The sequence below is a fragment of the Lynx rufus genome, unplaced genomic scaffold, assembly GCF_022079265.1.
Source record: "Lynx rufus isolate CCGP_SWC_20201006 ecotype Redwood Valley unplaced genomic scaffold, mLynRuf1.p SCAF_7, whole genome shotgun sequence".
Classification (NCBI taxonomy): domain Eukaryota; kingdom Metazoa; phylum Chordata; class Mammalia; order Carnivora; family Felidae; genus Lynx; species Lynx rufus.
Genome location: NW_025814889.1, coordinates 130,311,283 through 130,327,521, shown reverse-complemented (window position 1 = coordinate 130,327,521; position 16,239 = coordinate 130,311,283). Strand labels below are relative to the sequence as shown.

The window sequence follows — 16,239 nt, the reverse complement described above, 5'->3', positions numbered from 1 at the left end:
TGGGGGCACACAGGGAACAAACCCCGAATGCCCGTCAGTTGTAGGACAAATAGACGAGCTGTGGTTATGTTCACACAACGGAACATTCTACTGGTCCATGTGGATCCATTGCAGTGACACTTCACTTGCCAAATCTCAAGGTCACAATATCGAGTGACAAAGGCAAGTTGAGGAATAAAAGTCGCTAACCCTTAGCACTGACCCTGGGCTAGGAGCTGTCGTAAGTGTAGAGACTGACGCTCATGAGCCTTGCAATGTAATGAGGCAGGTTGTCTTGTTGTCCTTATTATTCGGATGACACATGACAAAGCTGAGGGATTACCTGAGTGACGTCCTAGTGGAAATTGTAAAGCCAGACATTGGACCGCGAATCCCGTATACCAACTATAAACTTCATACAGGACGTTCCCATGTAATTTAGGTTCATGAAAAGTTAAACATATTTTTTAGGGACACAGACGTGGTACAGCCTTAAAAACAAGGGAACTGTGGGGCGCCTGGGTGGCGCAGTCGGTTAAGCGTCCGACTTCAGCCAGGTCACGATCTCGCGGTCCGTGAGTTCGAGCCCCGCGTCGGGCTCTGGGCTGATGGCTCAGAGCCTGGAGCCTGTTTCCGATTCTGTGTCTCCCTCTCTCTCTGCCCCTCGCCCGTTCATGCTCTGTCTCTCTCTGTCCCAAAAATAAATAAACGTTGAAAAAAAAAAAATTAAAAAAAAAAAAAAAAAAAAAAAAAAAAAAAAAAACAAGGGAACTGTGAACACAGTCTTCAGGGAGAGTAGGTCCCCAGTGGGGAGGTCAGCAGGGTCGGGGGGGGTGCCTGGACCTGGCAGCTCGCTGTGTCTTCATCCAGGCGTTGGGTACGAGTGTCTGCGTGCGGTGATCCTTTAAGGTTCACGTATGGTACGGAACAAAAACTCAGTATTTTATGTAAAAAATGGAAAACAAAGACGGAAAAATCAGCAGGCGCTGAGGGCTGTGTCGGGTCTCCCCGCGCTTCCTCCCCAGAGCGCCTCCGGAGGGAGGAGAAGCAGCGTCAGGAGCTGGAGAAGACCCGCCGGAAGCTGGAGGGAGACTCCACCGACCTCAACGACCAGATCGCCGAGCTGCAGGCCCAGATCGCCGAGCTCAAGATGCAGCTGGCCAAGAAAGAGGAGGAGCTACAGGCCGCGTTGGCCAGGTGAGGGCAGCGACCCCCCACCACCGCACCTCCCAACCCTGTCATCTTGGAGTCACTGCACTGCAAGACCTGTCCTGTCCGCTAAAAGTTACGAGTGTGGCCTCTAAAAGTCATCTGCTATGTCACACAACCACCACAGGCCTTCCCTCTCTTGCATTTTAAACTTACTGGCTACAGGCGTGCTTTTTAAAAAAAAAAAAAAAAAAAAAAAGCTTTGTTTTACAGCAGTTTTAGATTCACAACAAATTTGAGCAGAAGGTGCACAGAAATCCCATAGACCCCTCCTCCCATGGCCTCCCCCATCGTCACATCCCAGGCCAGGGTGGCACATTTGTTCCAGTTCATGGAACCTGCACTGACATGGGATTATCCCTCACAGATTGTCTACGGCAACCTTCGTGTTTTTACTCAGTTGCTGTCATGACGGGCTGTAACATTTTATTCCCTTTTCAAGTGTTTTCATTTTAACACTTAATCTTTATTTATTTTTATGTTTGGAGCATTGAGTTATGTTTGGAAAATGAAGTGATTCTTCTGTGAGGTTTTCTAGGTCTCAAAGTGGTTTTGCTCCTAAACCTGCTGGAAGCTCCCGATGTTGTTTTTGCGGAGAGGAGCGCCTAAGAGCCATGGTTATGACTTCCAGAAGCGGCTTCCGCTGCTCCTCTCCAAAGCCTCTTCTGCAGACCCTGCTCCCCGAGGCAGAAGGGACCTCCTCCTGATGTCCGTGCTCTCTTTGGCAGAGTGGAGGAGGAAGCCACCCAGAAGAACATGGCCCTGAAGAAGATTCGGGAGCTGGAATCACAGATTTCCGAACTCCAGGAAGACCTGGAATCTGAGCGAGCTTCCAGGAATAAAGCTGAGAAGCAGAAGCGGGACCTCGGGGAGGAGCTGGAGGCTCTGAAAACGGAACTGGAGGACACTCTGGACTCCACGGCAGCCCAGCAGGAGCTCAGGTCTGCCACGAGGCCAAGGAGCCGTCACTGGGGGCGGGGGCGGGTGGCAGGGAGAGGGAGGCCGGGAAGGGGGGCGGGCGGCACTAGAAGGCAGAGAGGATAATGCCCCCTCGGCAGCTCCTCCCTAGGGTGTTGAAAAATCTGGTTTGGAGTTCGGGTGAGGCTAGGGCGGGCTTTAAGGCTGAAAGGGCACGGATTTCTCTACAAAGTGGGACCACGAGCCCGGGCTGGAGGATGCACAGCCGAGGAAGGAGGCGCCTGGGCAGTAAGGCTGGGCGGCCGCTGCCCCTTGCCGGCATATCTGCAACCAGGGAAGAAGAGCCCCGGGCGGCATGCCCAGGCCTGGCCTCCATCCTGAGGGTGCTTCTCTCCAGGTCCAAACGCGAACAGGAAGTGAACATCCTGAAGAAGACCCTGGAGGAAGAGGCCAAGACCCACGAGGCGCAGATCCAGGAGATGAGGCAGAAGCACTCACAGGCTGTGGAAGAGCTGGCTGAGCAGCTAGAGCAGACGAAGCGAGTGCGTGGGTGGTGCCAGGCTGCTGGCGGGGGCCAATCCGAGACTGAGGGTGGTGCCAGGCTGCTGGCGGGGGCCAATCCGAGACTGCGGGCGGTGCCGGGCTGCTGGCGAGGGCCAATCCGAGACTGAGGGCGGTGCCGGGCTGCTGTGGGGGGGCCAGTCCGAGACTGAGGGCGGTGCCGGGCTGCTGGCGGGGGCCAATCCGAGACTGCGGGCGGTGCCGGGCTGCTGGCGAGGGCCAATCCGAGACTGAGGGCGGTGCCGGGCTGCTGGTGGGGGCCAATCCGAGACTGCGGGCGGTGCCGGGCTGCTGGCGAGGGCCAATCCGAGACTGAGGGCGGTGCCGGGCTGCTGGGGGGGTCAGTCCGAGACTGAGGGCGGTGCCGGGCTGCTAGCGGGGGCCAACCCGAGGCTGAGGGCGGTGCCGGGCTGCTGGGGGGGCCAGTCCGAGACTGAAGGTGGTGCCGGGCTGCTGGCGGGGACCAATCTGCAACTGAGGGCAGTGCCAGGGTGCTGCCCAGGGAGACCATTCTGGAGGCCCGCTGCCACTCGCTAGGGCCGAGCCTGCAGAGAAGAGCCTGCTTGCCTCAGTTTCCCCATGTGTAACGATAGTCTGTCTCATGCAAATACATGACGGGTGGGGCTGACGGCACGTAGAACAGGTGAACAATAAGGGATCAGTAAGTTGTTCAAAAATTAGCATCACTGGTATTTTGTTCAGGACCCCACCGGGCCAGAAAGCCTCAAGGGATTGGAATGGCCTGGTGCTGAAGCCTTAGGGTTTTCTGTGGAGCACCTTCAGCGGTCAGCTGGATCTTGGTGGGAAGCCCTGGGCTGCTCACCGCGCTAGTCTTGGGCAGGTGGCTGGGCCAGGCAGTTTCTCTAGGCACGTTCTGAGTGCTGTGGCTCCCAGCGCCAAGCCACTCTTGCCGGCGGCCTGAGAATATTCTGAGGCCTGCGTGTTGTTCTCAGAAGCACGCCGTGTCCACCGGCATCCCTTCTGGGGGAGCCTTTCCCTGCCCTTCAGTTTTTCTCACCTGACACGCCTTCAAGTTCATACAGCTCCCCTCGAACTTGTCTGTGACCCTGCAGCCAGCTCGGCGCAAAGTAGAATGGCGTGTGCATTTGAGTCTGTAAATGCCACTCTTATATCTTTTAGAAGATGTTTATGTTACTACCCGGAAGATCAAATTTCAAAGAGGCTCTACTGGAAGCCTGACTCTGAGCAGTTATAATTTCCCTCATCTTATGATAACGTCGCCAAAGTCATGGTAGATGAGCCGTGAAAACACCTCACACTTGAACGTCCCCTCTGCCCGGTGAGGGAGGCTGGCAGGGATCGTTTCAGAGGGGAGGGCACGTGCAAACACCCCGTCCAGCTGAGCGACGAGGATGGACCGGGCCTGGCTTTCTGAGCCCACACCTCTTGCCCGCACGCCATCCCCTGAACTTGGCCCGTGTCTTTGCTGCAGAGGCGGCAGGTTCTGTCTCTGGACCTGGTGGTTCCCCCGGTGCCGTTAGGAAGACCAGCCTCACGCCGGGGCACCGACGCCCCTTGGCACATCTTTGCCTTTGTCCCCACCAGGTGAAAGCCAACCTGGAGAAGGCGAAGCAGACCCTGGAGAACGAGCGAGGGGAGCTGGCCAACGAGGTGAAGGTCCTGCTGCAGGGCAAAGGGGACTCCGAGCATAAGCGGAAGAAAGTGGAGGCCCAGCTGCAGGAGCTGCAGGTGAAGTTCAACGAGGGAGAGCGAGTGCGCACGGAGCTGGCCGACAAGGTCACCAAGCTGCAGGTGAGGCCTCCGCTGGGACCCGGGCCTGGGCAGGGGTGCCTTCGACAGCAGCTCAGGTCCACCTTGGCCTGAGAGCCGAGGTGGGGCCAGAGCAGTCACAGTCCCTTCCCTTGTCTCTTCCATCCCCGTGCAGGTTGAGCTGGACAATGTGACCGGTCTCCTCACCCAGTCCGACAGCAAGTCCAGCAAACTCACCAAGGACTTCTCTGCTCTGGAGTCACAGCTGCAGGACACACAGGTAAGGATGGCGGCCGGTCCCTGCCCCGGACCTTTCCTGGGAGGACGCTGAGCCCCTGCGGCATCGGCTGCCCCGGTTCATCTGATGAGCCGCCCTCCCCTGTATCCACGGGGTCTCTGGGTCCTCCTGGCACCTCCAGCTGTCCCCCGAATCAGAGGGACCGGCTCCTCCATCCTGTCGAGGGTGTGGGGCCCGGGAGGCTCTGACTCGGCGCCTCCTGAGCCCCTGCCCCCCGCTCGTCCTCGGTGTAGGAGCTGCTGCAGGAGGAGAACCGGCAGAAGCTGGGCCTGAGCACCAAGCTGAAGCAGATGGAAGATGAGAAGAACTCCTTCAAGGAGCAGCTGGAAGAGGAGGAGGAGGCCAAGCGGAACCTGGAGAAGCAGATCGCCACCCTCCACGCCCAGGTTCAGTGCCGGCTCCCCCTCCGTGCCCCGGGCCGCACACATGACCCAGGGAAACTGGCTGCATTCTGCAGGCTTGGGGGGGTGGGGGAAGGGGTGGTTTCCGGCGGGGCACCCGCCTGCACATTTGGACCCTCAGGCCCGTCCCGAGCCGGGCACCCTCCCCAGCCCGAGCTCCTAGCCAGGGGGACCCAGGCAGAATTCAGGGATCCGTGAACTTGGCTAGAGGCGACGTCACATCTGTCTGGCCACCAATCTGGCTGACGTTTAGCGTTTTCTTCCGTTAGGAATACAGGCAGTAAGCCATGACCGCAGCGGTGCTGGGGTTCGATAGAAACTGCCGGTCACCGCGTCAGAGCTGAGGCAGGGCTTTGGGGGTGTCCTCGTGCTCCCCGCCACTTCAGGAGCTGGTATTAGACGTGCTACTAGGGCAGCACTTGGGTTACTGTATCATGGCTTAAAAAAGCACCCGGTAACCGCATTTTTCCGTATCGGTTTACTTGGTGATCCTATACATCTTATGCGTATTAAAGCATCGTTCTAAGAAGGACGCCATAGTTTTTTTTCTAGACCATCAAAGCGCCCGCAACCAAGACTAGGTCAAGAGCCCCGTTCTACATCCCGTCTTGGGACTTCAGTGTGCTGGGCCAGGAGACCTGCCCCACCTCCTCGGGGTGGGCCCCGTACGTGACAGTCTGGGTGGGAGTAGCTGTCACGTACGGGGCGGCAGCTGTGTCTCCCAGAGCAGGGAGGGGCTGTGGGACGGGTGTCTGTGGCACTCCTGCCTCCCGCAGACTGTGTCCGTGGGGAGAGGCCGATGGAGGAGCCTCCCCTCTGGTCCGTCTCTGTAAAATAAGGCTTGGTGTTCGTCACGACTGGGAGGCCTCCCCCTGGCCTGCCCACTCTAGGCAGAGGCCCTCTGCGGAAACCCCGTTTCTCTCGCCCCGGTGGAAGAGGGGCGTCCCCGTGCCTGGGCCTCCGTCCATGAGGTAGCAGGCAAGCCGCCGTCCCGGGCACGGGGTGGCTACCTCCCTAAGTCTGTGCTCCCGTCCAGATGACGGACGTGAAGAAGAAAATGGAGGACGGCGTGGGGTGCCTGGAGATAGCGGAGGAAGCCAAGAGGAAACTCCAGAAGGACCTAGAGGGGCTGAGCCAGCGCTACGAGGAGAAGGCGGCCGCCTATGACAAGCTGGAGAAGACGAAGACGCGGCTACAGCAGGAGCTGGATGACCTGCTCGTGGACCTGGATCACCAGCGCCAGACCGCCTCCAACCTGGAGAAGAAGCAGAAGAAGTTCGACCAGGTATGTGCCGCACGGCATGGCCTTGCGTGCGAGGGCCTCAGTGGTCCCCCTCGGGGAGGGCGTCTCTTCCCCTTTCCGGTTCCTTACATCTTTCAAATGGCCTATGATGAGCCCCTTTTACAACGAGTGGGGATGTTTTTTCTTTTTAAGTAAACTCTGCCCCCGACGTGGGGCTCGAACTCATGATCCCAAGATCAAGAGTCACGTGTCTTACCGACTGAGCCAGCCGGGTGCCCCTGTTGTTTAGGGTTTTTATTCATGTGTCGTATCTCTGTCTCCTTCCAAATACTCTGAGGCAGCTTACAGAGACACAGACGGTGGGATAGGATAGAAAAACAGTAAGTCCGGCGTCAGCCCAACTGGCCGGGTACGGCCCTGCACTTGTTGCCGTGGGCAAAAGTGCGTTAGACCTTGCCACGTTCCCTCACGTGCCGGTGTCTCCGGCTGCTTTCGTGGTTTCACAGAGTCCTGCAGCGTCTCACGCATTCACCGTCTGGCCCTTTAAGGAGCGGGTCGGGGACAAAGAGGTGTTGGGGCAGAGGGAACAGGAAGGTGGGGAAATAAGGTCTGGCCGTGGGTGGGCCCACGTGGAGGGTGGACACCGGAAACTTGAACTTGCCCGGGCATCCTTCATGAGGGGCACAGGTCGGATCTGGGCCTCTCAGCGGCCGGACCGACATCCTTTTTAGGGGAAGCACCGACCGGTTGTTAAGGAGAGCAGAGCCTTTCCTGGTTCTGAGAGGGGAAGGTGTCCCGTGGGTTCCCACGAAAGGGGCACCATGGGACCTGCAGGACCACGATTAGTAAATGGTCAATGCTGCAAGCAGACTTCAGAGCGCACCGGCAGAGGTGATCTCTGCCCGGCTCTGGTTCCGAGGACACCCCGCACGGCACGCGCCACGCTCAGAAGCGGTGGCCTGTGCCTGCTCTTCGCGGTCCCCTCCCCTCGGACCAGCGCCTGGGGCCCTCATCCCCCGAGGAGTTCGGGTGCGCGTGCTTTGCCCGCCTGAGGTCCACACGCTCACGGTGACCACCTCTCCCCCAGCTGCTGGCCGAGGAGAAGACCATCTCTGCCAAGTACGCGGAGGAGCGCGACCGGGCGGAGGCGGAGGCCCGGGAGAAGGAGACCAAGGCGCTGTCGCTGGCCCGGGCCCTGGAGGAGGCCGTGGAGCAGAAGGCAGAGCTGGAGCGGCTCAACAAGCAGTTCCGCACAGAGATGGAGGACCTCATGAGTTCCAAGGACGACGTCGGCAAGAGCGTGAGCACCGAGCTGGTGGCCGGCCTGTTGGGGGTGGGGGGAGGGGCTGAGCGGACACCGAGGCCAGAGGCCTTATCCCTCCGCTTCTGATGTGGTCCCCTTGGGGCGGGGGGCAGGTCCACGAGCTGGAGAAGTCCAAGCGGGCCCTGGAGCAGCAGGTGGAGGAGATGAAGACCCAGCTGGAGGAGTTGGAGGACGAGCTGCAGGCCACCGAGGACGCCAAGCTGCGGCTCGAGGTCAACCTGCAGGCCATGAAGGCCCAGTTCGAGCGGGACCTGCAGGGCCGCGACGAGCAGAGCGAGGAGAAGAAGAAGCAGCTGGTCAGACAGGTGCGGACGGCCCTCCCACTGCCCTTGCCCCCGGGCAGAGGTGGGCAGGGGCGCCCCCCTCGCCCCCCAGTTTCCGGTCGGCTTCCTTCCTCCTTCCTCTCCCCGGGCTGTCTTGGGCTCCTTGTCCACCCCTCCCACGTCCTTGCGCCCCAGCCCTCTGTCACCGGGGTCAGGGACCCTCTCGGTCAGTAATCGTCCTTGGCCCCAAGCAGCCCCCCCCCGGGCACGGAGTGGAGCAGGGCTTGGGGGCTGGTGCAGCCGCCCGAACCGCCCTCCCGTCCCCCAGGTGCGGGAGGTGGAGGCAGAGCTGGAGGACGAGAAGAAGCAGCGCTCGATGGCGGTGGCCGCTCGGAAGAAGCTGGAGATGGACCTGAAAGACCTGGAGGCCCACGTCGACTCAGCCAACAAGAACCGGGACGAGGCCATCAAGCAGCTGCGGAAGCTGCAGGTGAGGTCAGGCCGGGCCACACTGGGCGCGGCTGCCCCCGCGCCTCTGGCCTCGCAGGGGTCTGGGACACTAGTGGGGCGCTGCTGAGTGCCGAGGGGCACCGCCTTCCCCTCTCTGAGGAAGGACCCGTGGGCCCTTAGCCCCATCTCACGGGTGGGGACTCAGACCCGGGGGTCAAGTGGAAGCAAAACAGAAGCAAACTTGCATTAAGATCGTAGGCTTTGCGCCCGTTAAACAAAGAAACCCACGTAAACCTGGAAACTCAATGACGTTAGGAAAGTAGTCACCTGGTGGCGGATTTCCAGAGTAAACCAGATCTGGCCCACATAACCACCCAACCCAGCCTTGGGGGACGGCGATGGGAGGTTCCGACCTGAGCACGGAACCCTACATGCAGCACAGAGCACAGAACACATACTTGGAGAGTTCTCATCAGTGATTAAAGGTCACAAGTTTTACTCGCTTACATGTTTTTAATTTTAATTTTATTCAAAAAGTTTTTTAATGTTTATTTTTGAGAGAGAGAGAGAGAGAAAGAGAGAGGGAGACACAGAATCTGAAGCATGCTCCCAGGCTCTGAGCTGTCAGCACAGAGCGATGTGGGGCTCAAACTCACGAACTGGGAGATCATGACCTGAGCCAAAGTCGGACGCTTAACTGACTGAGCTAGCTGGGCGCCCCTTAATTTTATTCTTACAATAAATTCAGTGTGGTTAACGTACAGAGTTATGTTAGTTTCAGTTATATGATATAGTGATTGAGCACTTCTGTATGTAATTCAGTGTTGATCAAGATAAGTGTTAAAGAGGGGTGCCTGGGTGGCTCAGTCGGTTGGGCGTCCAACTTCAGCTCAGGTCACGATCTCGCGGTTTGTGGGTTCGAGCCCCGCATCGGTCTCTGTGCTGACAGCTCGGAGCCTGGAGCCTGCTTCGGATTCTGTGTCTCCTTCTCTCCCTGCCCCTCCCCCGCTCAAGCTTTGTCTCTGTCTCTCTCAAAAATAAACAAACGTTAAAAAAAAATTTTTTAAAAATAAGTGTTAAAGATAATAAATCGTAAAAAACATCCTTGAGAAGCCACATCACACCCAGAAAACCAGCAACAGGAAGACCAAATTCGGTGTCGGTGGGCGAGGTCACTGGGCCCAGATGCTCTCGTTGCTGGTGGTGGTTCCACCTGGTACCATCTGGCCTGGAGAATCCCAATTTGGGATTTATCTGCAGAAAGGGGAAAAGAAAACAGAAAAAAGACAAAACAAAACCCTATTTGACCAAGATCTTTAGAGTTTAAATCACAGGAGAAGAACAGAGGAAATGGGTTTCTACCTCTGGTCGGGGCTGACCTGGCAGGTGGGCGTTGACCTAGAGCGGTGGGTGGCACGCAGGGACAGCTCCAGCGCGCCCGACTCGTGTCAACAGGAAGTCGTGGAAGGCGAAACCCAGACAGCAGCTCGAACTAATGTGTAACCAGTGACTAACACTGCCAAAACCATGCCCTGTAACCTTAGTGGTCACAAAAGTGTAAAAAGGACACAGGGTAAAGAGACATTTGTCCTTATCGCTGTTGAGTTGGTTAAATACGGCGTCAGGCCGAGAACCAGCCTCCGGTGCCTGTGGGTAGGGTGTCCGTGCGCGGGGTGGGGGGGCTGGCAGCTGTGGCGGTGGGTGCCAAGCCTCCCTTGCCCACCACAGGCCCAGATGAAGGACTACGTACGGGAGCTGGAAGACACGCGCACCTCCCGCGAGGAGATCCTGGCACAGGCCAAGGAGAACGAGAAGAAGCTAAAGAGTATGGAGGCCGAGATGATCCAGCTGCAGGAGGTGGGCAGGCCGCGAGGATGGCACTCGGGGGGCACTCGGGGGTCGCTGCCCTCTGGCCAGCAGGGGGCAGCGGAGGGCCTCCGCCCAGCCAGCCTGGGCACCGCCCCCCCTCCCCCCGGGCGCTGCTGGCCAGGAACTGGCCCAACTCCGGCAATGGGGTGGGGGTGGTTTTTGCTTTATGAAGGAAATCCCCGAGGGGTTTCGTTAAGCAGCAAGGCTCCCTCGTGTGAGTAAAACGTGTGTGTGAATTAAATTGTCACCATTTGGGGCCAGCTCCCTTGCATGAGATGAGGCTTGGTGGTAATCATCGCCTCCTGCTGGGAGTTGGCACCTGGAAGGAGGGTCCTTCTCCAGCGCTGGTGCGCGGCATGCCCCCCACCCCCCAGCCTTGTCGGTCACACGCGAGGGGCATATTGTGAAAGCCTTCCGGCGGCCCTAGGCAGTCTCCTGTACCGTGAGCCAACTGGCTGCCCGGTGCCCCTACCCGGGCCCGGTGTCCAGTCTCACCTGAGGGCTGTGCTCTCCTGCCTGGGCCTGGGCTGATCCCTCCCTCTGAGGTCACGTGTGGGTCTCTGTTGAGGCTTTCAGAGCCCCTATGCTGTCACCCTAATTAAATCCCTGCCTTATCCCCCCGACTTCCGGTCTCCCCAGAACACAGAGGAACCAGCATATCCGTTAGGGCAGGATGGTTTTTTATTTCCATCCCCAGCATATGGCTTGGTTCCTAACACTTACACGTAGGGGCTTTGCAAACATGTGGTGCCTAAGCTATGGTCTGAGAGGAAGGAATCAGCCCTGTGAGTTAGAGGGGCTCATGAGGAAGGGCTTCGTGGAGGAGGCAGGCCTGGGGGGGGAGTCGAGAGGAAGGGCCAGGATTCCGGGAGCGTGGCGCTTGCAGAGTACCAGGAAAGGGAGGGGGGGCTCTCGGGGCTCTGGGCCGCCCCGGGGGGTCACCGTCTGGGTCCCCGTGGCAGGAACTGGCAGCTGCCGAGCGTGCGAAGCGCCAGGCCCAGCAGGAGCGGGACGAGCTGGCCGACGAGATTGCCAACAGCAGCGGCAAAGGGTGAGCCGTGGCATGGCGTGTTCGGCTGGGGGCTGGGGGTGTCCCGCCTCTGGGACAGGCCCCTTCTCACTCCTCCCTGCCCTCGCCCAGAGCCCTGGCCTTGGAGGAGAAGCGGCGCCTGGAGGCCCGCATCGCCCAGCTGGAGGAGGAGCTGGAGGAGGAGCAGGGCAACACGGAGCTGGTGAACGACCGGCTGAAGAAGGCGAACCTGCAGGTGGGCGGGGGCCGGGGCTGCGCAGGCATTCCTTCCAGACAAGGCTCCGCTCCTCCCAGACGGCGGCTGGCGGAAGCCGAGCGCTCGCGGTGCTTAGGGGAGCACGTCCTGGACCCTGGCTCTGGAGGAGCTCCCTTTCCTGGGAAGACCCAGAGCTTGCCGGCCCCGGGGCCTGGTGTTATCAGGGGCCCCTTGGGACCCAGCGGCCTCACGTGTGCCCCAGCCAGGGTCCCCAGCCTTCCTCAGGTCACCGGCCCTCCTTCCCGCAGATCGACCAGATCAACACCGACCTGAACCTCGAGCGCAGCCACGCCCAGAAAAACGAGAATGCGCGGCAGCAGCTGGAGCGCCAGAACAAGGAGCTCAAGGTCAAGTTGCAGGAGATGGAGGGCACTGTCAAGTCCAAATACAAGGCTTCCATCGCCGCCCTCGAGGCCAAGATCGCACAGCTGGAGGAGCAGCTGGACAACGAGACCAAGTAGGTGCCCCTGCTCGGCTCCTGCAGCGACCCACGGGGGCCTCACGGGGCCGGGGTCGGAGCCCGAGGGCCACCTCCACGGCGGGGGTTTTGACAGCTGTCTGGGGGCTGACTCAGACGCAGGGGGGGTTCCTGTGGGCTCAGCGAGACTGAGGCTTCTTTGGAGGTACTGGGGGGGGTCACACTGGGCCCCACATCTCAATTCCCCTTTACTGGCTCCACATCTGCTCTTTGGACTATGTCACCTCCCTCCCTGAGCCTGTTTCCTCATCTGTGAAAGGGGGCTGGTCACGGCACCTCAGGGGACCTGGGGTGTTCGGTGGAGGTGGCCCGCCTCGGCCTCAGGGCCTCCCTGGGGAGGAAATGCCCACGAGGCCCCAGAACAGGTTGTCCAGCTGGTGGCGTGTGGCTGGACCCTCGAAGGGAGGGTCCCTGAGCCGCCGCGTCTGTGCCTCGCAGGGAGCGCCAGGCGGCCTGCAAGCAGGTGCGTCGGGCCGAGAAGAAGCTCAAGGACGTGTTGCTGCAGGTGGATGACGAGCGGAGGAACGCCGAGCAGTTCAAGGACCAGGTGTGTTTGCGCGCGGGGCCGCCCGGGTCGTGGCTGGCGAGGGGTCCCCCGGCCTCCCGCATCAGAGCCCCTAACCGGGGCCGCCGGCCACACGTCTCTGCAGGCTGACAAGGCATCCACCCGCCTGAAGCAGCTCAAGCGGCAGCTGGAGGAGGCGGAGGAGGAGGCCCAGCGGGCCAACGCCTCCCGCCGGAAACTGCAGCGCGAGCTGGAAGACGCCACCGAGACGGCCGACGCCATGAACCGCGAGGTCAGCTCCCTCAAGAACAAGCTCAGGTGAGCCCGGCCCCCTCGACACCCTTCCTTCTCCTCCCGAAAGTCAGTGCGCTCCGAAGAGCGCGTTTCACCAAATTCGGCTCCTAGAAACTGGTTCCGTTCGTCAACTAGATGTCCGTGGGCAAGGCGCCCCGTGCTCCGCGCTGGCCCTGGGCCGGCTCTGCCCCCCTGGGCCGGCTCTGCCCCCTGGGCCGTTGCCCGGCCTTTTGAGTAAACCGTGAAGTCTGGGTAATTCGTTCCCATACCATCTGAAAAATCTGTTCACGTGGCTGCTCTAAACGCGACGAGGATGTTTCCGTGCTGCGTTTTTTGCATTAGAAGTTGCTGGAAGTGACCGGGCACGTCCCCGGCACGTGCTAGGTGCCTTGTAAACGTTTGCTGAGTGAGTCCCGGTGCCCAGTCACAAGGCCCGTGCCCACAAGGATGGCTGCCTTGCGTTTCTCGGGGAGCGTTTCCGTTCAAGAAGTATCAGATGAGTCTTTCCCCCGTCTCACTTCTTATCTCCTTTTTTTTTTTTTTAATTTTTAAATTTAAATTTTTTTAAGAAAAACTTTTAATGTTTATTTATCTTTGAGAGGTCCCACCAGGCCAGGGGACCTCAGGCCTGCACCCCACCCCCTTTTTGAGAGAGAGAAGGAGAGCGCAAACAAGAAAAGGGCAGAGAGGGAAAGAGACACAGAATCGGAAGCAGACTCCAGGCTCCCAGCTGTCTGCGTAGAGCCCAACGCAGGGCTCGAACCCACGAACTGTGAGACCATAACCTCAGCCGAAGTCAGACGCTCAATCAACTGAGCCATCCAGGAGCCCCTCTCGTTGCTTTTATGCCTAAAGAAAATAAAACGTGGTTGAGCGTCTGACTTCGCCTGGAGCCTGCTTCTCTCTCTCAAAAAGAAATCAATGTTAAAAAATGTGAAACGGCGACGAGAGCAGATGTTCTAGCCAGGACTTAATATTTTCTTGCACGTGATGGGAAGAGGGTGTTGGTATCTGTGTACCGTGTGGAGTTATTCTGTATCTCTTGGTTACACCCGTGTGCTCGAAGTTTGAGCGAAGGGTGGCATTTTGCAGAAGGTGCCTCTGCTTCTGGGCGTTCTCCCTCTCGATCAGTCCCAACTTGCTGATGTTTGTCTTCACCAGTGTCTCGGGTTAAAGCGGGAGGCTGTGTTCCCGAGGCTCCGTGTTACTTCTCCCCGTGCGATGTTGGGGCCTGGGGTCCCTCTAAAGCGCTTTGAAATGTGTGAGCTGAACTCAGTCACCCTGGCCGGCCCTGCTGACCCTGTGCCTCTGCCCCCAGGCGAGGAGACCTGCCGTTTGTCGTGCCCCGCCGGATGGCCCGGAAAGGTGCTGGTGACTGCTCGGACGAGGAGGTGGACGGCAAAGCCGACGGGGCCGAGGCCAAAGCTGCCGAGTAACCTCTCCTCCTGCTGCCCGAGACGGACGGACCGACCGACAGACGACTCCGCCTCCCCTTCCTAGCCCCCGCAGCACCCCCTCCGCCTTCTTGGGACTGCTGTGATCGTGACCTCCCTCCCCATCCCACCAGGCCAGGGGACCTCAGGCCTGCACCCCACCCCTGCCCACCCCCCAGGCCTTTTTGAGGGCGTTTGGCTTCCTCTGCTGCAGCCGCCTCTTGCTCCCCTCCCGCCCCCCAGAATCTGATACCAAAGAGTCAGAGTCTTGGGCCCCTGGCCTGGGAACAGAGCAACCAGCAGGATCTTTGGCCCTCTCTTGCCAAAAAGCACAAGATGGTGAGGCAAGGCGGGCAGGCCACCGGGGACGGGCAAGAGAGTTTTCTACAAATCTATTTTTCTCCAGACTAAGAAGTTTTGATAGCTCGACACCCCAGCAGAGTTGTCACCTTCCCCCTCCTCCGCCACCAGCTCCCCCTCCTTCTTTGCTGTTGGCAATCACACACGGTGACCTCACACCCTCCGCCCCGTCGGCCCCCCACTCCCGTGGGCCCTGGGCGATCGGGCAGGAGCAGGCCCAGGGACGCCACCTCTGTGCAGGGCACAGAATGCGGGGGGGTGGGGGGGTGGGGAAGGAGGGTCGTTCCTCCCCACCCCCTCTGGGCAGCGCCACTGTCCTCTTCCTGATTCTACAGCGTCTCAAGTGCAATGACGGCCCCCCTCCCTCCTTTGCCGAGGGCAGCCTGCCCCCTGCCACAGCGAGGCTGTGGGGCCAAGCAGACCGGGCCCAGGGGCCGAGCTGGAAAGGCCCGCAGTGGCTTCTCCCAACATTCTTGGGGACCAAATATATTTAATGGTTAAGGGACTTGTCCCAAGTCTGACAGCCAGAGCATTCATTGCAAAGGGCCAGTGGCCCTCCCGTGATCTCATACCTACTCTAGGACTGGGGCCCGAGGGTAGATTATCTGCAGCATTGACTGAGTACGGTTTGAATCTCTGCCATCCACACAGATGTTTTTGAAAGGAAAAAAAAAAGTTTTCTTTTTTTTCCCCTTCTTATAATAAATGATACAATTCCAAGTCTTTATCACTGCCTCTCCTTTGGAACCACGTTTAGAAGAGAATAGTTTGTCCTGCGCTGGTCTACACTGGCTGCTGAATTAATTCACCTGTGTTCCTGTTTTGTATATGCTGCATTTAGACTTACTTATGGCAAAGAAGGCATTTTTTTTTTTTTAAAGGAAACAAACTCAACAAATCATGAAGATACACGAAAGCTACATATGCCTAAAAAGCTCTGAATTCAGGTCCCAGTTGCTGTCACAAAGGAGTGAACGGAGCTCCCAGCCCCACCCCTTTTTTATATAATAAAAGTGCCTTAGCATGCGTTACGGCTGTCACCACTACAGTTAGCTGGTTTACAGATGTTTTCCACTGAGCGTCACAATAAAGAGTACCACGTGCTACGAGCCATGTGTCTGCCGGTGTCGTGTCTTGCCAGAGCGGGTGGCCTGGAAGGGACTGTGGTTTGCTTCCGCAGCGGGCACCTACTTTGCGCATCTTCTAGAAGCTTCCGGTAGCTCAGCATGGCGGAGGCTGGGCCAGTGGCCAGGGTCTCCTAGAAACCTCAGTCCGCTAAGAGGGACTCCTGGAAACCTCAGTCCGCTTCCGTTATTGAGTACCGACTGTGTGCTTGACTGGGGACAGGGACGCAGACCGGGATGCTAAGTTCCAGGAGCTTCCGGAGTCATCAGACGAAGCAAAGCCTGCCCTGTGGGGGGTTCATCCCAAGTTGTGTATAAGCAGGACCCAGGGAGGCGGTGACTGGGCCTGCGTGTGTCAGCGCGGGAGACTCCACGGGACTGCTGGCGACCGCTGAAGCTCTCATCTGCTCATTGGTTCATTCGTTCTTTTAACATAGGCTGAGCACAACCCCGGCCCCCTGCTGGGCACCTGGAGGGCAGTGAGAACAAGAGGGAGGGAGGGGGAGAAGGCCT

General features: G+C 58.9%; 1 protein-coding gene across 1 annotated transcript in view; it reads left to right on the top strand.

Annotated features, from left to right (window-relative positions):
• MYH9 (myosin heavy chain 9) overlaps nucleotides 1–15,711 on the top strand; it is a 93,890-nt gene extending 78,179 nt beyond the window's left edge. Inside the window, exons 25-41 of the mRNA XM_047067330.1 lie at nucleotides 1,005–1,176; nucleotides 1,917–2,129; nucleotides 2,504–2,648; nucleotides 4,234–4,440; nucleotides 4,574–4,678; nucleotides 4,930–5,082; nucleotides 6,134–6,382; nucleotides 7,428–7,640; nucleotides 7,757–7,969; nucleotides 8,256–8,417; nucleotides 10,106–10,234; nucleotides 11,209–11,297; nucleotides 11,388–11,511; nucleotides 11,781–11,989; nucleotides 12,449–12,557; nucleotides 12,661–12,833; nucleotides 14,128–15,711. Coding sequence (XP_046923286.1) covers nucleotides 1,005–1,176; nucleotides 1,917–2,129; nucleotides 2,504–2,648; nucleotides 4,234–4,440; nucleotides 4,574–4,678; nucleotides 4,930–5,082; nucleotides 6,134–6,382; nucleotides 7,428–7,640; nucleotides 7,757–7,969; nucleotides 8,256–8,417; nucleotides 10,106–10,234; nucleotides 11,209–11,297; nucleotides 11,388–11,511; nucleotides 11,781–11,989; nucleotides 12,449–12,557; nucleotides 12,661–12,833; nucleotides 14,128–14,245 — 2,783 coding nt within the window. The 3' untranslated portion in view covers nucleotides 14,246–15,711. The remainder of the gene's footprint in view (nucleotides 1–1,004; nucleotides 1,177–1,916; nucleotides 2,130–2,503; nucleotides 2,649–4,233; nucleotides 4,441–4,573; nucleotides 4,679–4,929; nucleotides 5,083–6,133; nucleotides 6,383–7,427; nucleotides 7,641–7,756; nucleotides 7,970–8,255; nucleotides 8,418–10,105; nucleotides 10,235–11,208; nucleotides 11,298–11,387; nucleotides 11,512–11,780; nucleotides 11,990–12,448; nucleotides 12,558–12,660; nucleotides 12,834–14,127) is intronic.
• Nucleotides 15,712–16,239: the final 528 nt, after the last annotated feature.